At 38.7% G+C, this 22517-nt stretch overlaps 1 protein-coding gene across 4 annotated transcripts in view; it reads right to left on the reverse strand.

Moving 5' to 3' along the window:
* Positions 1-3537: 3537 nt before the first annotated feature.
* Positions 3538-22517, reverse strand: part of DNAJC13 (DnaJ heat shock protein family (Hsp40) member C13) — a 189560-nt gene continuing 170580 nt past the window's right edge. For 3 of the 4 annotated variants that reach the window (XM_063452169.1, XM_063452170.1, XM_063452167.1), the window contains 14 exons: positions 21705-21821; positions 21266-21443; positions 20669-20760; positions 19455-19554; positions 18823-18897; positions 18075-18187; positions 15427-15596; positions 15044-15086; positions 14006-14179; positions 12923-13102; positions 12698-12838; positions 11656-11799; positions 11406-11505; positions 3538-4461 (listed from right to left, as the gene is read on the reverse strand). In XM_063452169.1, the coding sequence (XP_063308239.1) occupies positions 4364-4461; positions 11406-11505; positions 11656-11799; positions 12698-12838; positions 12923-13102; positions 14006-14179; positions 15044-15086; positions 15427-15596; positions 18075-18187; positions 18823-18897; positions 19455-19554; positions 20669-20760; positions 21266-21443; positions 21705-21821 (1725 nt within the window). In that variant the 3' untranslated portion in view covers positions 3538-4363. Of the gene's footprint in view, positions 4462-9045; positions 9155-11405; positions 11506-11655; positions 11800-12697; positions 12839-12922; positions 13103-14005; positions 14180-15043; positions 15087-15426; positions 15597-18074; positions 18188-18822; positions 18898-19454; positions 19555-20668; positions 20761-21265; positions 21444-21704; positions 21822-22517 lie in introns of all 4 variants that reach the window. The other variant, XR_010090773.1, reaches the window with a different exon arrangement.

The raw sequence follows: 22517 nt of genomic DNA on the forward strand, positions 1-22517 counted from the left end.
ATATGATGATAGAGACAAAGGACAAGTGGCAAAGAGTTATAAGAATGTTTGCTAGCAGCTTAGCATGTGCTGTTTCTTTTTTTTTTTTTAAATTCTTTATTTTTGAAGCGCAATGTCAGGTACAGTGTGTAGTCATGACAATTAACAGGTTACATGAGTTGATGCAGTGACATAATGGTAAAGATGATTTGTTGCGCTTTTTTTTTTTTTTTTGCTCGTTTAAACATACGAAACGTTATGGCATTGGATAAACTGGCTGTGAGCCTAAAATTAAACAGATTATGCATGTGTTGATTAGACTACTTGCAGGTAGCATCTATTAATCATAGCTTATTAGGGACTATGAGTAGATAGTGAGACAATTAGTAAGCTATGAGAAGAAGGTAGTTTAGGTCTTCCAGCTTATGTTGTGACAAGTGGGCATTATACGCTTTTTACAATTAGCTAGGTGCGTGCTTTAGAGATGAGAGACAGAGTAATGCTGGACACATGTGTGGTTATGCATATTATAAACCAAGCTTAATGTCCACCGGAGTTTACATTGGGGGAAGTCTTGCTGTCCCCTGGGTTCAGCGTCAGCGGGCTGCTAGTGGCGGCATGCTTTCCGGGCTGCTGGGTCTTTGGGTTCAGCTGCTTGTGCCTCCAATTTGGATGTGAGAAGAGCGGAGCCTCGACGGAAGGGAAACTCTGGTGCGTATCACACCGCCAGCCCCAGGCTCTGTATGAGCTTACCGCTTGCGCCCTCGGTTCCGGTACCTCAGATGGCCGGCAACGGGATTCCCGGTAAGTATATTCCCTCCAGGTGCTGGGCTGCGGTTTGAGGGATGTTCTCTAAGGGCTCAAGGTCCGAGAAGGCTGATGAGGCGACCATGCCCGGACTTTGGGTGCGGTGGCTGAACGATGCTGGCGGATGTTGAGGAAGCTCCTGCAGGAGTCCCCGAAGTTGAGGTTAGTTGCTTCTGGGTGTACCACTGATTGCATATTGCATATAGCGTGTGCAGCCTGGTGTGGATCCCTGAGCCGCCATGTTGGTAGTGGAGCATAGCATGTGCCCAGGCGCCGAGCTTGCCCAGATGGGGGTCAGTGGCTGATCTTCGTTTCCCTCCGGTGGCGGCCGGGGTAACCCCCCCGGCCTGTGGGGGGGGGACCAGGGCCTGCGAGGTGTGTCACAGGGTTGCAGTGTGGCTGCCAGACTTGCGGGTAGGGCAGCGGCCGTCTGCCCCGCTCCTCGTCCGATTAGGCCGCAGGCTCCGAAGCTTGGTACCACAGGGGCCCCAAAACACCCGATCTCGGAGTCTACGGTAGCGCCAACCTTCACCCATGCACTTGAGTGGGCAACTACGTTCCCTTAGTGTCCGTAGGACCATGATTATTGCTATTTAGGTTGGATATAGCAGGAGCCTCTGTGACATGCGACCGGTCAGCATGGCGGTCAGGCCCCGCCCCAGCATGTGCTGTTTCTTGTCAAATACTGGATTAGCTTTTTTGTGTGCTATATTTACCCATGATAGATGCACGGTCAATGTTTGAGCGTCATGTGAGGGGACAAGTCATCCTTTGAGCATGATTTGTGCCAGTAAATGCTAAAAGCGACTGTCATCCCACCCACCCCTTCAAAATGAGAATCTCATAAAGATAAAATGTTTGACTGAGTTGGAATTACACTGGAATTGCAATGCAGACAAAATATATAATAAAACAAAGGGACTACTTTGTCTGTGTTTTCTAAACTTGACCAAAAAAATAAAAAAAATAAAAAGTGGAGCTACCTTTGTCAAGCATTGTCATTTCCCCCATCCGTCATTAACAACTTCATAAGTTGGTTTCATTTTACACATGAAAACCTTGCACGATAAGCATGTTGACATTATTTTGTAATCCAGCTAGTTCATGTTATCTCAGTCTTAGTTATCCTGCCCTTGATCAATCATAATTTATCTGTTGATCACAGCCTCTAGCTGGTAATTTTGTTAAGCCCCGTCATCTGAGCAGGAGTCATACTTTTGACAAGTGAAAGATAGGAGTGCATTGCTTTACTAGACATTATAGTGGGATATTTTTTGATATGGTTACTAGTTCTAAGTCTTCTAAAGGCAATTTTAATCCATATTAAAATGATAAGTAAAAGAAAATCCAATGGATGTACTGAACTTGTAAAATTTAGTCTGAGACGGTTGGGATAATACATAGAATGTGATGGCAGATAACCATTTGGTCCATCTAGTTTGCACAATTTTATAAATACTTTAATTAGTCCCTAATCGTATATCTAGTATAGCCTCATGCCCATCTCATCTACCACTTCAGCTGGAAGGTTATTCCATGCATCCACTACCCGTCTCAGTAAAGTAATACTTCCTGATATTTTTTTTTGCAAGCTTTGCCCCTCTAATTTAAGACTATGTCCTCTTGTTGTGGTAGTTTTTTTTTTTCCTTTTAAATATAGTCTCCTCCTTTACTGTGTTGATTCCCTTTATGTATTTAAATGTTTCTATCACATCCCCCTTTCTTCTCTTTCCTCAAAGCTATAAATGTTAAAATTCTCTAATCTTTCCTGATAAGTTTTACCCTGCAATCCATAAACCCGTTTTGTAGCCCTTCTTCTGGAGATATACGGTCTCCAGTACTGCGTACAATACTCCAAGTGAGGTCTCACCAGTGTTCTGTACAATGGCATGAGCACTTCCCTCTTTCTACTGCTAATACCTCTCCCTATACAACCAAGCAGTCTGCTAGCATTTCCTTCTTCTCTGTTACATTGTCTGCCTACCTTTACGTCATTTAAAATAATTACCCCTAAATCCCTTTCTTCAGATGTAGATGTTAACAATGTATCAAACATACTATACATGTTGGAGTGTGTTTTCCAACTCCGTTATTTTTACGACTATTATGTGTTGAATATTTTGTTCACGGACAGGAACCCTGAATGATATTTTGGAACAAGGTGTTATCGCTATTAAAAGGACACTTCAAGCCCATGGCTGTTGGACTTTCATTATACTATTGTGAAAAACTTGACATTTTGTTTTTGCTATATATTCTACTGCTTTCTAATGTGCAGCAACAAAGCACTAGCGGTAGCATCTACTACCGCATATACACAAGGGTGTACATAATACATACAACATTTAATACTAGATTTGATTACTAGAGTGATACCTCAGGATAGTATTAATTATTAAAGGGATACCCCTAAGGTCATAAAACTCTACACCTTGTGGATTGTGCATAAATGTTCCCCACCTTTTTAGATTATGTAAAATAAACTACCTTTTCTGAGAAATGGCATCGGTTACAACTGGCAAAGTCACACCTTTTGTGCCAGTCAGATTGACAGTGTGCTGTAGTGTTTATGGTGCCCCCAGTATAAAGTAGTCAAACCAGTTGCCAGTGGTTTGACAAGTTATCTGGGACCACAGAGCTTCTGGCTCTCATGGAAGAGATGTCTAGCACCCAACGGACCCCAGATTGCGTGTTAAAACCTTTGCAAACCAATATAAAATATATAGAATACCACAGCAGCATTTTTCTAACAGTGGGACAAAGATCTTTTTAACAAGGTTGTCAATTCCCTTTATTTTCTTAAAATGTATGTACAACAATGAATGATCTGTATAATGTACATTCATAGAAAGCTCTATAGTAATGGTTAATGAACGAATAGTGTGATTATTACACCATTATATAACAGGCTGACATTTTAATTTTATTCTTCACGCAGATATTCTTTTTTTTATTATTTGGTAAAGCTATGCTGTACACGGGAATTTCTTCTGGTTTCCATTCTTGATAAGGTAGTGTTAATGAATTATAAAGGATACAACAAATCGAGCAAGAACATTGTATGTAATGTTCATTAAGCCCAACCACATTAAACATGTAAGAAAATGGGAGACAAAAATGCCCTTCAGATTTTTTTTTTTTTACTCCACAGTCCTGCAAATCCATGGAATATAAAACGGAGAACGGAGATTATGCTTTTTGATTCACAGTCTTGTAAACAAATACAAAAAGGAACAGAATGTGATCACGTACAAAACAGAACAAAAAGAAACAAAACAATTTAACCCAAAATGGTTGTGTAACCAGACAACTGATCCACAGAGTGCTTTCATGTTTATGTTACATAGTGATGATACTTCGTCAGAATCACATCCCAGATTGTTTTTTTCTTTTTAATATCCCTAAATAAAAATATATTTATTACAAAAAAGAATAACACTTTGTCGTAAAACAAGGAAGGCAGAAAATAAAGTCCTTTCAAATCAACCTCAGTGGGAGGGAAGGATTGTGTGCTCTCCCTCGTGCAACAATTGGCTATTATGCCTTTTGGAACTTCATGGGTGGAGATTCTGCACATCTAGCCAAGATCGCCAGCTTCATGGTCTACAGGTGGTGGTACGCTGGGCAGGACAGTTGATGAAGATCCTGCAGTAAGGTAGCCAGCAACTCCAGGTCCTAAGACAAAAATAAGGCAAAACACTGCTTGGGTTTTCTGAATTTAGTTAATGCAGGACATAAAAGTAATTGTTTAAGATAACTTGACAAATGAAAGTCAGTAATATACCAATCTTGGCACGTGGAAAGTCTATTCAATCAGTTTTCTGTTACCTAGTTAAACTTGCAGGATCATACAACATTCTGATGAGTCCCTACTGTAACATGGAAGAAACCACAAAAAATTCGAAATTACACAAGTTTGTGCTGATTTAGGAGGAATTGAGTAGTTCAGACATTTCTTTCAATAATACTATAATATACCCAAGAAGCTAAGCTCAATTTCTAATCCAGAAAGTGTTACAAATGGGGAAACACAAAATTTCCCTTGTTCAGTCAAGGGAGACTTGATGGGTATTCAAACTGAATTTCACATTTAAAAGGACACTATAGACACCTGAACAACTACAGCGTGATGTAGTTGTTCTGGTGTCTGTTGCCTGTCTCTGCAGGCTTTTTGATGTAAAAACTGCCTTTTCAGAGAAAAGGAAGTGTTTACATTACTGCCCAGTAATCCCTCTAGTGGCAGTCGGACGGCCACTGAGGTGCTTCCTTGGTCAGTGCTGCACAATGTGCATGCGAAGCCCTGCGTGGCGCTGGAAAAAGGAGAGTAAAATAATTTTTTTATGGGAGTGGACCAATATCCTAACAGACTATTTAGACCTATAGTGTCAGAAATAAGTTTGTATTACAGACACTATAGTGTTCCATTAATAGCAAAAAAGTCAAACTGGAAAAACTCTCCAAGTCAGTTTTGCAACCTGTCTGGCTTTTATGGTTTGCTTATTTCAAATTCACCATGAATTCCCAACAACTCTTGGATTAGTGATTAAACTGTCTATTTCCTTTCTATGCCTATCACAAGAATTCCTTGCACTTTTCCACTGCATTCCTTTTTTTACTCTGACCCTCTGCCGCCATGCTGGAGCCTAGTCAAGGACTAGAGCAGACAAAGCTGCAGGGAGACAGCCAGGTAGGTACTTACCAATGTGCCAGTCCTGTTGCCCACAATATAGTTATCTCGTACACACGATTTAGCAGGTCACAACACTGAGCTGTCATACCCACAAAATAGTTGATTTAGTAGATTATGACCATGAGTGGGTTAGAACATTTGCACTTTAACTATTTTGTGGGCATGACATGGCTAGGTGTGGAAAAACATAAATATATTGCATGTCACCTCTGGGGCTCTGCATGAATCCCAATTTCTGGTGGTGCCTTTTTTAAGGCAAACATGCAAACAATTAATAATTTCAAATTCCCTTTAGCATTCATTACACATTTACTTGGATAAAGTATATATCAAAATATATTAAAGCAGCTTTGTCATACATACATCTTTTTTATCCAACCTGCCTATTTTTCAACCCCAAATGTTCCCCTTTCTATATTTCTTTGTTCCAAACACCCTCTTTACCTATCATTGTACTAATCTTCAGGGCGCCAGATCCTTATTCAAGGCGTACCCATATACCAAGTACTGGCAATGACGCAACGTCATTGCCTTCTCCTGTCCAAATATGCACCGGGGTCTTAATCCCATGCATGGTCTTTGTGCATGATAGACTTAAACGCATGTTTTTTCCCTATGTTCATTTGTTTTGACAAAATTTGGCCATTATTTTTGTTTCAGCATTTCATTATAATGAATGAAATTCCAAATCAGGGCCTGGCTGCATCTTGCAATCATTTAGTAGATAACTACTGAGATTGGTACCCTTGTGGGATTGCTATATTTAAGGTTAAAAAGTTAGGGAGCGGTTTAGTAGATAGTTCATTTTTGGTATCCTTATGGCAATCTCACAAGGATCAGGGAGCTACCTACTAAGAAGCTGAAAGACCAAAAGTATGAAAAGCTAATTTTCTTAATTTTAATCTTTCGGGCAATGTTACTAATACTACACAAAAAGAATTGGTAAGTAAGAGAGGTTAAATCCTTCATCCTGCCCTTACCCACCGTGTCGCGGGTAGGGGCATGTTTATTAAACAACAAGAAATCAGTCACTAAACCCAGGTGTGGGACCTAGTGTAAACATTGGTGGGGGCTATTTAATAAAATGATAGGGGAGACATAGGGTGGGGGCTATTAGATAAACAGAGGGAGGGCTAGTGTGGGCAATTAAGGCCAATGGCTGCTTGCTGTTTAGTAGACCTGCCAGTACGGCAGTAGGGTTAGGATTTAACCTCCTTTGTACTAATCTGGGGGTCCACATTGGAACAGACTAAATTTGTTTTTCGTTTCATTTGTTGTAATTTGTATTCATTCATTCGTCTTTCAGACGAATTGATGAAATTAGGCTGAATACCAATGCCCAAGTCTACTAGCAGAAGAAATTATCTTGCGAGACAATGGAGGAAGAACAGGTCAGAGAGGCGATAATTGTATGATAATTTTCTGTGATAAAGCTTTAGTTAAGCTCCACCCTCTTGTCACATTTGTCATGCGTAGGAAAAATATATACGACAAAATAGTCCCTACTTTGTCTTAGGTGTTAAAGAGAAATACATCAGAAATTAAGATTATAAGAACAGATTGGAAATGTGGAAGAGCAGAGGAAATAAGAGAAAGGTAAGTAGTATGCAACAGAGCCGCTTTAAACAGTTTGACCATACAGTTTTGGAGCAGACAATACTTTAGAAGTTAAGGAAAAATCCAACTCATTCAAAAAGTATATTTAAATGGGAACCATTACTTCGCTAAAAAATACAGTTCAATCAGTACAGCCAGTGCACACAGCCCAAAAGAGAACAAGAAAAAGATACTTTTTTTTTCCACTTCTCTTCGTCTCGGTATCCTTTCTCAGTGCAGAATGCCAGGTACAAAGAAGGACCAAGCTTATGAGAATGATTGACATGGAGCCAAGATGGCAGTGCCCAGTTGTAGTTTAAAGATGTGTGGATTTCTACATTTAAAGGGACAATATAGTCACCATAACAACTACAGCTTAATGTAGTTGTTCTGGTAAGTTAGTCAGTCCGTGCAGGCTTTTTGCAGCAAACACCATCTTTTCAGAGAAAATGCAGTGTTTACATTACAGCCTGGCCACTAGAGGTGCTTCCTGGGCCAGTGCTGCACAGTGTGCAGCACTGACATTCAGTGTCTTCACCCTCTGCACGGAGACACTGAAATTTCCTCAAAGAGATGCGTTGATTCAATGCATCTCTATGAGGAAATGCTGATTGACCAGGCTGGTGTTTGCCCCCACCCCACCTCCTTGGCTACGTTTTTAATGGTAAAGCATTGTGATTGTCTGTGATCATCACTTTTTATGGATCAAGGGCAAAACCTGCACCAGCAGACTGAAATAAAGGTAAGATTTTACTATATTTAGGGAGCAAAGGGACTAGAAATTAATTTAAACAATATTGGGTCAAGAACAGTCAAGAGTGACAGATCCCCATTGTATGGATACAATTTGATTCTTCCATTTAGTTTTTGGGTATATTTTTCCTGTAATGTCTATGCCACTGACAGATGTGTTACTCTGAGTATTAGTAAATAGATGTGCCGGATACTCTCATATCTACCACACTAGCCATCTTAGAGGTAATAGAAGAAATCTACAACATGGGTGTAGGGTCTGAGAGAGGAGCTCTGTTGTTGCATGCTACAGTTTTAGGTAATGAGGTGGCTAGTTAGAGAAGCAGCCTCCACTAAGTGCTTGGTGATGCTAATTTTGGAGTTAAAAACAAGTAGTGGTAGATTGATTAAAGCAAAACAAAAATATGAGATCTATTTGGGGAGAAAGGCAAACAAAAACTCAGTGAGGGAAGATTTGGGGGCAAATTCTAAGGAGAAATTTTGGTGCGCATAAGCTTGGCGGGTGGGGGGGTGGGGAGGTAGGTGAATTACAGTGTAGACACAAACTGTGCAGAGGATTTAAGAGCACACAAACTTGGGGGTGGGGGCACATATAAACTCTATAGGGTAGGGAGATTTGGCACAACACAAACTCGGCAAGAGGTTTGGGGCAAACACAAACTCTGTGATTTAGGGGAAAGGCAAGATCTGAGAGTGGAGATTTGAGGCAAAGTAGGATTGGAGCAGATAAACACTGCAAAGAAAAAAACTAGGGCAATATAATCTGCAGAGTGGTTGGATAGAATACACAAGTGAAGGGTACATTGGGGATAGAAGAGGGGGAGAGTGACACAGATGCAGATGGTAAAATGAGGCAGAGAGAAAATGGGGAAGACGACTGGGAAAGATATACCATGAGAGAGGAGTCTGAGCAGATACAATCTGAGGGGAGGTAGGAGCAAGCACAATTATACCCCTGCATTCTTATAAAGATATTGGGCAAATAAACACATCTGCGTTTGTACTGGCTACTACCCAATAAAAACTTGCTATCACACATATCAATTTATTCACTTAAGTGAATTTTCTAAATCCCCTATCTTGAACTACAATTTTAAATTCTTAATTTGTTAGAGTTATACACAGTCATGCATTTGGCGGGGGAAAAAAAAGAAAAATAAACAGCAAGAACGGAGCAGGAAAACAGCAGTTAGCAAGCAGTTTAGCAAAACATGTTCTACCTGTGTTAAAAAGGGACACAGCAGTTAGCAAGCAGCTTGGAAGAGAGTATCTAAAGCCCACTTCTGAGGTGAAGGGGGCTGCTACCAGTAAGAAGGGAAGGAGAGACACCTGAAGGAAAAAAAGAAAAGGTAAAAGCAAGGGATAAGGTTAGGAAAGTGCAGACAGCAAACGCTCAAGATATTGGGTACTATAAGTTAGGAATAAGCGATTATACACTGGAACTTATGGGGCATTAACAGAGGACAGGGTGGAAAAGACAGGTAAATATATTTAAAGTAAAAGTAAAGGTAAAATATGCAGGACTTAATCCACTAGAACTCACTGTATAATGTGTTTCAGATAACTAGCCTTTTACTAATATTTACCAATCAAAAAAGTTTACATGCATGTGTAGGACCAAGCAATTCATGGAAATTATATTACTTCCATTAAAGGGACACTATAGTCACCAAAACAACTTTAGCTTAATGAAGCAGCTTTGGTGTATAGCTCGTACCTCTGAAGCCTCACTGCTCAATGCTCTGCCATTTAGCAGTTAAATCACTTTTGTCTCGGTTTATGCAGCCCAAGTCACAACTCCCCTGGCTCTGACTGACACAAACTGCACGAAAAAAAATTGTTTTATTTTCAAATCAGATGTTCCCTACTTTAAAAGTTTGTATCTCCTGTTATGTAAATTGAACTTTAGTTACACACAGAAGGCTCTATCCAACGATCAACAGAACAGGAGATAGGAAATTCTAAATTAAACAGAATTTGCAATAAAGTGAGTATAAACATTAGAGGACTCTTTACAGGAAGTGTTTAGGAAGGCTGTGTAAGTCACATGCAAGGAAGGTGTGACTAAGGCTGCATAAACAAAAGTTATTTAACGCCTAAATGGAGATTTGAGCAGTGAGACTGCAGGAACATGATCTTTACACTACAACTGCTTCATTAAGCTAAAGTTGTTTTGGTGAGTATAATGTCCCTTTAACTATTCCCAAAGGTACAGATAATATCCTGTAACTTACAGGGTTTAGAGTCTCTTTTGAAAATTACTTGCATGGATATTTCACTCTACAAGTCTGCCTTCATCCCTCTACTCTACAAACGGTCAGGCAGATTGCAGCAAACAAGTTTTATATTAGGATCAATAAATTATATTTGAACATTTTTAGAACACTCTGCTGAAATATAGGTAGACTTGGGAGCTATTTGGCTTCCACATGGTGGATTGGGGTTTTGTGTACCCACAATGTTAATGTGGCACCAAACACAGACAACATTAAAAAGAAAAGCTGGAAAACAAGACGGTGGTACCTTACAAATCTACCAACTGCTGAGCTTCTCTTCATCCATGTCAGTCCCAGGCTCCAGAACAGGCAGTGAGTTACTCCACAAGTTAATCAGAATCTTGTGTGCAGGATGTGTTTTTATTTAAATTTTATTTTTTTGTTGAAACATTTATTTTAATACGCTGAAATAAAAGCTAAGTTTTAAAGACTCAGAAAAGAGTCTGTCATACTTGAAATTTGGTCCTTCACTTCAATTAAAGCGTTCTGTTTCTGGGTACCAACTGTTCTTTTGTTTGCCCCGCAAGGCCCAAGCATGAAGTGAGGTTTCATCTCACAGACTCTCATGCACACAATCAAAAACCCCCAGGTCCTATTAACAGTATAGACATCGCTATGATGCTTTATGGGTTTAAAGCCAAAACTTGCCAATTATATGTAATGCATAGGTAACTAATTTTTTTTTAGCATCACAAGTAAGCCAAGAGTACGTTTTCTAGTGGAGGAACTTTGTACATAACTAAAAACACTAGGCAGTGATGTAATAGTAGTTATGCAAGCAGTATTCCAAGAAAAAGTCAATGATAAGTGTATGTGATGTCACTACCACAAATAGAATCCTATACAAAATTCCAAACTTGGGTGTTGATCAAACTGCATTATTCTTTCAGTTTGACATGCTCATGTGAGATTTATAAATATATATATATATATATATATATATATATATATATATATATATATATATATATATACAAATATATAAAGTTGAATGATACCATCATGTTGTCCTGTAGGAAGTTCCTGTGTGGGACTGAAATATTGACTGTTATGGATTATATTGAATAAAGTAGATTTGTTTTTAGAAGAGTGCTGGTATTGTTCAACTTTGTACCCAGTGTTGCTGAGAACCGGGCAGTTTTAGAACTTTTAAATTGGAGTGCAAATCTTGTGGATTTATACATATGGACAGACAGACAGACAGACAGACACACACACACACACACACAAAATGCTTTCAGAATATATTATTTATAAAAGTCACTGACCATGTATAATATATTTAGATTGGGAACACAACTTACCAGTGAGGTATCCTGCTGTTTGTGATTCAGAAATGAACAGGTCATGCTTCTGATCTTTAAAGGCACTCCAGATAGAAGAGCGAGACAGGATTTCATTTACCTACAAGACCAACAGGATCTGTCTAAATTTCTTGCAGTCATGTTATTATTCAATATGATTTTCCTTCTGAATAAACAGTAACCTATTAACTAGGTTAATCTGCAGAATATTATACATTATATACTGGGATGTAATCCCAGGGGAACTCACCTGTTCTCCATACTGCAAGCTACGTGTCATTGATTTAAGAGCTTTAACAATTTGCGCCTTAGTGGATGCAGGGCTTTCCAGGTTCTCAAGGCCCTGCCCTTCTAGTAACCTTAGTAAATATGGAACCAGGTCAGCTTTCAACGCCTGAAACACAATTATATTCATCTATATAAATTCACACATGCAAACTGTGGAAATCAAACATAGCTTCATTTTTACAACAAATAAAAGTGCTGTCGGGTTCGACTATTTTTAACCCCTTAGTGACAACTGCTTCAGTTTGCTTCTTTTGTACTTAAAGGGAAACTCCAATGTTCAAATACGAAAATATATATTTTTTTCACTGGGGTCTACTTCTTACATAAAGCTGAAGGCTCAGTATGCACGCACATGCGTACACAAGTCAGGGAGGGAGGTAGACAAAGGCAGGGCTAACTGGCGACAGATATAATTAATGCACAAAATAAACAGTATGCAGTCCAGAGCAGAGTTCTGGGATACCCAAGTTATGTGTGCCATGAGTACCACCATGACCACTTGTAAAATCAGAAGTGATCATGGACATTGGCGTAACCCTTTAAGACACACAGACCGACATACATTACATACACACGAGAATGGTTGCTACCACATTGAACTATTGGCTACAACAAACGTACATGGCTCAGGAACAATACATTTCTAGTCTTACTGCAAATGTTTTCAATCTAGAAATCATTATAACTACATGAACTACACGGAATTACAATGATGTAGATTTCTTGATTAAAAAACCCTCTGTATTTGCAGATCTTTGTATTATGTCTAGTCAGTTAATTCTGATAAAGCGAATATTACAAATATAAACAGATATTTTATTTAAAAGCCATAAGTATAAAAATGAAACAATAATAAATGGATGTGATTGATGTATGGCAGATTAAGTTATACTTCATACAACACACAGAGTTCAAACCAAAAAAACTAAGTACATGTAATTAAAATATATGGAAACACCCATATTAATTATGGAATATACAATATATGTTGTATATAATCTTACTTGTGCCACTAGCTCTGTTTGCTCTTTCTGGAACATCCTATTAAGTGCTTCACAAGCCAACCCGATGATGTCGGAACGTTTCTTCATACCACACATCAATGGTGAGATTGCTTCTAATGAGGCCATTGAACGGACACAAAGCTATGAGAAATGGAAGAAAGCACATTAAAGGGATATCATTCTAAAATGTGCGTGTGGAGTAAGAGACATCAAAAAGAGTAATACCTCATTATCCGACATTGTGTGGATAACCCTTATCGCACACTTTGGAATGGCATTGTTCTTGTGGCTCATGGCCTGCAGAATCTTGGGAAGGTGACCCAGGGGTGGGACTTGGTCCAATAGCTGAGGCTGTGCACTGAACAAACATACAGTTGCCGTGGTCACCGTTTCTAATGTTTCCCCCTAAAAGAATATTATGATTATTAATTTAAAAAAGTTGGACATTTCGTAAAACACAAACTATATTTCACATATTGTCTAATGTTTGCAATTTACTCCTTTTACCTTTAAAAAAATTCTTCATCCCATCGCTTTAATTTCCCACCACTCCCTAGAATAACCTAATGAGCCGCCTTTCGTCTTCTTTTTCCCAGAATCTTAGTAACATCTACTTCTCCATAAAGAGACGGTATAAGCAACATAATCACAAAACCTTAGTGAAATGCTTATATAGTCAAAAGTCTATGGATTCAATCTACTAGCTCTTCCTGGAACCCAGAGGCTCAACTCTTTCGTGGGCTACATTTCTAATGTAGAAATTACACTTCCAAATTATCAAAAGCATTATCACCCAACTTTGACTGCTGTTACAAGGTCTTTGTTATGCAATTTGCTTTAACAGCATGTATAATGTTTTACAAAAAAGTAAGTAACAGATGCCCTCTCCAAAATACACTGAACTGTAGTGGTTATGCTGCCATCATTGTCACTTAACCCCTTAAGGACACATGACATGTGTGACATGTCATGATTCCCTTTTATTCCAGAAGTTTGGTCCTTAAAGGGTTAAATTCACAGATCATGGTGTTCCCTGCCATTGTTTGGTCATCTGACATGCAACAGTGTGTTTTAAAACACTCACATAAACCATATTGTGTTCTCCCCAGTGTCTGTTATTCTCACACTTTCTAATGTGCAAACTCTCTGCTACTCTCAAGTGCATTTATACTTTTCTACAGGTTGGCGTGATACAGAAATGCATGCACTTGAAATCAAGCAGCTAAAATTGCATCACAATGAATGAAAACAACTAGTGCTAACATGCACAACTACAACAGGCGTTCGATTTCTGAAATAAAAACTTACATGTGCATTATTCTTTTCTAGCAGCTCAGTGAATTTTTCCAGAAGAGCAACAAGAAACTCTCTTGGCTTCCGGAGCACCCAAGCCGGCTGTGCAATGAAAATCCTTAAGAAGACACCACCCACAGAGAGTTCACCATGTGCCTCTCCAAATTCTACAGTGAAATCGTCTGGGAGCTACAAAGTAAGAAGAAATAATATATATAATATACTACAGCAAGTATGAAGGAAAAACAAAAAACACCAAAACAAAAAACAACCCACATAGCACAGGGCTTTCCAGATGGATCTAGCCAAGAATATTATTTTGCTACAAAAAAAAAGGCATTTTTAACATCAAAAGCCCACCTATCAACTCAAGAGACTTCATCCTATCCCAAAGTTGTGAGTTTAATACCTAATCATGAAGGTTAGCCAAACCAAGTATTTTCTTTAATTGACAGAGTATTGCAGTATGACAGATGCTCTTGCCAACCAACCATGATCTTATTGCATTTGCCATGTTTCAATTTAATGAAGAACTAAAGAAAATCCACTTGAATGTACTGCATGCCATACATAGGACTGTGCTATTTAGTTATCCAATTTAATCTGTTACCCACTATATTGTAGATTGTTTTTAGTTATATGCACATATATGATATAATGCTGATATCACTAAAACAAACTACAATAAAGTAGACAACAGATTACACTGGATAACTAAATAGCACAGTCATATGTATGGCATGCAGTACAATTCAAATGCATTTTCTTTAGTTATTTAAATAAGATCATGGTTGGTTGGGAATAGCAACAGTCATACTACAACACTAAGTCAATCAAAGAAAATACTTGGTTTGGCTAACCTTCATGGGTGGTGTTGTCATCCTGTCCGGACGCATCTGCTATTGCAATGCTAATCTTTATGTTAGGCTGCTTACCGGTATCTAAAATTACCCTATGAAAGTGGAGGAAAAGCATTTCTTATAACCACTAACAATATCAAAATATGATAATACAGCCACTTGATATATAATATACATAAAACTTAATATTTACCTTCCAGTTTACATCAGGGTTTTCCACTTGTTGCTTAAAGTGCCTGAAATTTTTAACAAATAAAAAGACTTATCTTGCTGTTTCAAATCAAGTTATACTCGGTGCTAACATTTTCCAGACTAACAGTTGCATATTAGTTACATATAATTCCAAATTACAGTTAAGCCATGATTAGAATATAAAAACATTATAGGAAGGTTACACTGAAATTTACTGAAATTTAATTTGAAGATATGGTCTGGGCTACAGAATATGATTACACAACTAATTTATATTGGTTTTCGCAACTTAAAGAGGAAATGGTCTCGAACTTGGAACGCGTACTATAGTTGGGGCATAATTAACATAAGTAAAATTAGTTTTTTTCTTCTTCACCAACTTACTCCAACATCATTTCCCGGACAGTCGTAGAAACCCTTTCCCTGGAATTATCATTCCAGATTAACTCTGGATTTTCATGTGTTCCCTCAAATATATGTACAGCAGCTTCAGGGTTGTCTCGCATTGCATCCATAAAAACACCGGGCAAAAACTTTGTTAGAGCAATTCTGACCTGCAAAATAAGTTACAGAAAAAATAATGGCACACAATTAATAATAAAGATGGTGAAAGAAGTGAATAATAGGCCAACAATATGAACTTGTTTGGTCATTGTTCGTGTCGCTTCTTATTTCCATATAACAAGATAGGTTTGCTTTTGAGCATGGGTGAGCATTTGTTTGAAGAAAGATTTAACCTGTTAACCTTCTGAAGTCATGTTAATGCAGTAATATTCTCCACCTTTATTTTCATGTTATATTTGGAGAAAATGCTCCTCACTACTAATGACAATGCAATGACTCAAACTCCAAATATCTTACAATGTGGTGTAATGTTTTACATTTAAATAGGATTATGACAATGCAAAATATGTAATGCATTGTAATAAGCAAACTTGTGGTATTGAGAAGCTAACGCGGTGAACATTAATTTAAGTGACATTTCATCAATCAGTACATGGATAAAAGCAGGCAGCATGAGTATATTTAGAAAATATTTTTCTGAGAACAAAGCAAAAGCAGTTTAAAACAATCTAGCATAGCTTGTTCCTACTTGACATCTTGTGGCCAAAAAGCACACCACAGTACGCTTGCCAGTTGTTTTACTACCAAGCAGTTTGCAGTAAAGTTCGTATAGCACGGTGAGCTTAATCAGTGCCTATTTATATACAGTGAGAAGATTTAACCAGCCTAGATGTCTCTGGTAAATTGCTCTAACTTGCAATAAAAATGACCAGATTTTACCAATTACATGACGTAAAGTCATGATTTTATTAAGGACACGGAGGAGAGTATTAGGCTTCTCTCTTTCTTTTATTCCTCAGCAGCAAAGAAAGGTAAGATATTCATAGTAGAAAAAATTAAACAAATACCCTCAGAGGGTTAACCATTACCTCACAACATCCTAGCCTATGAAAGCAGTCCACATAGCATATACTCCCATGTGACCCCAATCTATTCCTCTTTCTTTGCTGCTGCCTCAGCTAAGTATTACCAAAATATTGCTCTGTCATATTTTGCTATATTGTGTTTTTCATTGACTTGCAGTTTTTGTATTTATTATTTTCTGGTGATTTTGGCTTTTGATTTACCACCCTCCGGTTTCCCGCCTCCCATGGCGGCTAACCCTCTTTCCCCTCAATCCCTTCGGGTTGTTTATTACACGCGTGCGTTCCCGGACGCAGGACACCTCTTAGAAACGGTTCGTTCCGACGAGGCCTATTTCGCAACCTGGGCCATTCGCGCATGCGCAGTGGCAGTGACCATACTGTGGGTGGCAAATAGTTTGCTGCGCTTTTCTTGGCTTGCGCTGCTCGTTAGGGGGCGGGCGCGAGATCATTGGATACTTATCATGCCAGTCAGCTTACCAGTGCTTCCCCGAAGCCATTCCTGAGGGAACACTCGGTAAGCTGCCAGCAAAGTTTAAATTGTGCCTTGCCTTTCCTTTTCTTGCCGGTCACTGCAGTGTATGAGTTACCAGACACTGGGAGGCTGATAAGCAGAAATTGCCATACTATTTTTGCATTATATTTCCATGCAGTCTAGTTTACCATACCCCTTTTAGTGTCTATTATGCAGACCCCTAAAGAATGCCAGGGTACTGTTCCTACCACTGCTGAGGGTGTCACTAGGCACCAACTGGCCCCTGAGCCTAGACCCCATTCCCTTCAGGGAGAAGAGGTAGCTTCAATGCAGCAACTGAACTCTGAGGAGTTCCATTCGCCCCTGCACGCTACAATTACCAAATCGGTCACCCAGGCTTATTACCCTGCAATGGGGGCAATGTCGGATAATTTATCCCGCTCCATTACCAACGCCATCCGGGCGTCTAGCCACACCCCTAATTTGTCACGCCCCAATGCCTCTGAGGATAGGCTGGTGACCCATAGCGGCCATAAGGCCATGAGTAAGACCCACAATGTGGGCGTGAATACCTCCAAAACTGAATTGACGGACAGGTTGCGTCCTGTTACCACTGAGGTCGTGGGGCCCCCACGAAAAAGAGCCACCTGCTGGGCAAAAGCAGCGCGGACATGGAAATCGGAATCCGGAGACTGATTTTTCCGTCTCTGGTTCAGATTCTGAGGAGGTCTCGAACGAGTCTGAGGAGATCGGCTCTATTGAATTGGAGAGTTCATCTCCGGACCGTAGTGTGGCGTGAAAACCGGCTATAGACACTAACAAAGTTGCAGATGCTTCCGCCATTCTAGACCCACAGGGTAAACCCATGTTTGACCCCGATGGCTTACAGAACCCGAGGTCGGCCAAATGGTAACAGACTGAGCACGTGGCACGATATATAGCTGCTAGAATCAGGAAACCCCTGTAAAAGGCCACAAAAAATAAGCTTAGGGCGGAATGCCCGCGCCCTACGGTCCCCGACATGGTCTGCGCCATGCTGGACATGGACCCAAAATTCGCCTGATAATCTTACAAATAGTACTTTCTACCCATATTTTTTTTTTTCTTTAATAACCATTGCTATTGCTCACCTTTGGGCCAATAAGCTTGTCTGTAGTCATCTTGGCAAATAACTCAGCAGTTTGGGATCGAACTTGTGGATGAGTTGAATTACAAAACATATCTAACAAGTAGATTAAAGCACCTGGGGAAACACATTTGTATTAATCAATTAGATCAAGGAAAGTGTACATTTGAATCCACATAATTTTTTTTTTTTGTATTTTATGTACATGAATCATCTAATATGTGTTCCATATTAAGGGTTAGTAAGTATATAGGGGTGTATATAAAAAATACCCCTCTCTGTCTCATTAGAGATATCTTTGCCAGAGGCTCAAGGAAGCAGGGTGAAAGGTCAGTGAAGGACCCACCTAAGGGGGTCTGCCTTGACGTTGGCAGGCGGGCATCCCTCCAATGGCCATTGGAGTAACTAAATTACCTCCATTTATTTAAATATACATAGGGATTTAGGAGATAGTGCAGGTAACTTTTTCTTTGGTTTTTACTGTATGTATTGAGGCTGATGTGTACTGTGGTCGTTGCTGCCGCTCAGGAGTGATGGGAGTGAGCGCAGGACTTGTGTTTTTTTGTATCAATATTCTCTAGAGTTTACAGACCACGAACATGTGCAAAAATTCTGCAGGCATTCCAGTTTGTAACTCCAAAGGTGAGTCACCAAATAGTAGTATTCACAGAAAGCCTGTGCATTGTGCCATTTAACAGTATTAGCTGTAATAAACAAAATTATATTTGGATGAAAAAAAATGTAAGGATTACCTTTTGCCATGGCCTCCTTTATAATTTTTGTACTGGATGTCAAGGCATAGAGAGTTGCAAGAACAAGCTGACGACCTAAAATAATAATAATAATTAGAAACAGTGTTTTGCTTTATTTCTGTATCAATTTCAATAAGGAGATGGCGCTACAAAGCCACACATGTATATTTATTAGGCATGACAAAATTTCAGATACATAATCGGCTCGCCAAACTGTTCGTAAATGAATCACATCGCATATATTTCTATATTTAGTTTTCACTTCAATATATTTGGCTCAGGTAAATAACTTTTTTTTTTTAATTAAGAATTTAGGGATAAAATGCTGCCTGTCCTTAGAAGATAAATGAAGAAAAACCCTCATGTTGGTACTGCCACTATCCGTATGGAAAATGCAGATAAGGCTATCGTTAATGCTTTGTACAGCACCAGATAATCATTAAGAGTTTAGATGCTGCAGTAAAAAATAAATAAATAAAAGTAAATAATAATATCTGGCTTTGGTAGCTTCTGTTTACGCCTGTGTAAGTAATTTTCATTCTCCTGAATTTTAGACACTATCAGCGATCAAATCATATTATTAAATCATCACTCCAAGAATCAATATGAATAGCAGATGACGGAGTACGTACTTGTTGGCAGTGAGTGCAAAAGAGATAATAAGCTTGAGAGGACCATAGATTCCGCAATGTTATTGACGCACTCCTGATTATTGGTAACTATGTTAACCACCTGTCAGGGGGAAAAATACATATATAAATAGAACAATAAATGCATCAGCACTGTGCAGTAAGGTACACAATTCAGATATCAATCCAAAAAGCTATTTAACAGCACACAAGGGCTCAGTGATGGAAACGAAAAGGTTCTGTTTTCGAAATAAAATGATTTAAATATTTGCTAATTATGAGCGGACATATATTAGAGGTTATTTTAGTTATTTATTTAGACACTCATTTTGGATGAAGGGATTCTGTTAAATGGGCCAACAGATTATTGATTATTGATTATTGCCATTACAGTTCCAACAGAGAAATTTAAAATTAAAACTCTAAAGAAAAGGGTACATCAGTTGCATGCCTGTAGATGAAATAAAACGGAATGCGATGGCATGTATAGAAGTGTAGTTTTCCAGATCAGTGCACCAGTAAATACAGCAATTATATAGGAAGTAAACACTCGCCAAGGGATAAATGTAGTTTGGGTAGCGCTCACTTTTCTTGTCTTAGTAATCAAGTAATGATTTGACTTGAATGAAAAAGGACTAGTCGTTAAAAATAAGACAGACACCAATTAATTTCTTCCTACATGCAAATCCCCAGGATTTGTAAAGATCAGAAAGTGGCTGAAAAATATTTTTCATTCCTGCATTTCCTATTGATTGCTGTGTGAGCATTGCAAATACGGGGTTTAAGGTTGCATGGGTCATGGCTCAGCTTTCGATGTAAAGCTATAGTGCGTGTTCCTTGTACTAAACGGACCAGTACTTTTATTCAGGTTTTTTTCTTTCCAAATGTGAAACTATGCCTGTATTCAGAAAGTTGTGGGTTATTTAGGAGTTGTTTGACATGCATTCCTTTTATCGAACAACAAAAGTAACACTCTGCAAATCTTACCCCACTTGGAATAGATTTGCAGAACTGTTTGCACCACCATTACAACAATAGACACAGGCACGAATGGACTGATCCTTATTCCATAACCTATGCAACTAACCGAAGTCGTTTTATTTTTCAACTGTCCTTTAACATCTGGTCTAATACGTTTTTACCAAATAAACGCAATATCTTAAAATGCTTTATATGATGGCGTACACATGGTATTTATCATAGATCCAAGTCCTTACCTCCAAAGCAAGTTGCTGCACTGAGCCAGCTCCATGGACTCGCAGTAAAGAAAACAGCAATTTAAAATGCCCAATGCATTCAGTCTCTGAGCCTAAATATAAACTCAAAATAAATTACAGTTAATTCGGACAAGGGACAATTGTTTGATGAGATAATGGATTTTATAACCAATAGGACTGAGCTGCATAGTTTACAAAACCTAGAGCTTTCCATCTTGTAAGGCACACAATCACCAACAATCACTTAATGTACTTTTCAGAAAAAGAATGGAACAAAATGTGCAAAATGTTTAATAAGTGGAACAATCCCTCAAATTGTTTCCCTGGTGACACTTGTAGAAAGGTCATATTTTGTAAATGTTCAATGTAACAATGACAATTAATGTATTTTCATGGATGTTAATGTTATATAATTGAAACTAATGGGCAAACGGATAGGAACCACAGTTACTGAATAGCTTCTCTGAGGAAAGAGCATCTTCCATTAGCTGTCCCAGTTACATCCAACTTTAACAAAGAAAACACATGCAGGAACACAACAATTCCTTGCATCATATTCTACTGCACACAGAAAATGACACTTATTGATTGCCTTACCAGGGTTGTGTTTGATTACATTCCTCAGTGCTTCCAGTGCCATCTCCACCCATCGCAGCCTGTCTACATGCTGATCAGACTCCACTTTCCCAGTCTGCGTCATGGCCATTAATGTATAGAGGTATTGTGCTTGGGACCCAATATAATCCAAAAGGCTTGCAGCAAATGCTTTCGGCATCTAGTCACAAAAAAATTGGATATATTGCAAAGGTCAAGACTTCATGAAAGCAGAAAATTCCTGGCCGATTTTTCCTCATTTCCTATGGCACTCATGTGAACCAAATTGTGCATTAGTTAATATCTTGCTATAATACTACTTATTGCTAATGTTTAAACATAACATAAAATCAAACCACTCTAAGATGCCATTTTAAGGACTATTCATATGGACAAAAAAACACAACACTTTAGTTGCAGATAAATTATTACAGTAACTTACTTCAAGTTGGAAAGTAGGCTGCTCGTTGTACACGCGTACAAATATCTCTCCTACAATGAGTTCCTTCGAGTGTTCTGTGTACACAAATTCCGCACCGTAGCTTTTATCACAATCCCCCTAGAAAAAGAAACAGGCATTACATAATGGGTGCTTGCCAGCAGAGATCTAACTACAACGTATTTGCAGAGACCCAAGAAACTAAAATTGAAAAACACACTAACAAGTGACAAGTATACAAAAATACGTGATGAGGATAGTGGAAATAGTGATCAAATAGTTGATAAAGTGCAAAAGGTCACTTATTAATGACATTTACTCAAAAGTTAATTTGTGTTCAACAGTGCAGATAACGTGAGTATATTCAGTCTACGGATATTCTTATCCGCTTTCCGCATCAGTGAACGCCTAAATAAATATTATGCCTTCTGTTGTAAATCATGAAAAACCCCTACGAGGCTTATCCAAAAGAAAAGGGTACTCCATTATTGGAGACAGCAATGTCACAAATTAAATAAAGAAGAGCAATATGCATCACTAGTGAATACATCAAGGAACTACCAATCATAAAGTCTATTCTATTGAGTTCTTGTTACAGTAAGATGTAAGCAGCAGTACTGGGTAGAATTAGAGACTGGGTTACAGCCATGTGTGTTTTGGGCTTACTCACAGGCGTATACATGAATGTTGGTTAGCACAAAATATAATATGATTAAACCAATAATGGATGCACATGTATTCAATGCTTTATCAGTTACTTGGAGAGGGACAGAATACAGATTATTATTGTTTCACTGCCTTCTTTATTAACAGGTG

The sequence above is a fragment of the Pelobates fuscus genome, chromosome 4 (assembly GCF_036172605.1).
Source record: "Pelobates fuscus isolate aPelFus1 chromosome 4, aPelFus1.pri, whole genome shotgun sequence".
Taxonomy (NCBI): Eukaryota; Metazoa; Chordata; class Amphibia; order Anura; family Pelobatidae; genus Pelobates; species Pelobates fuscus.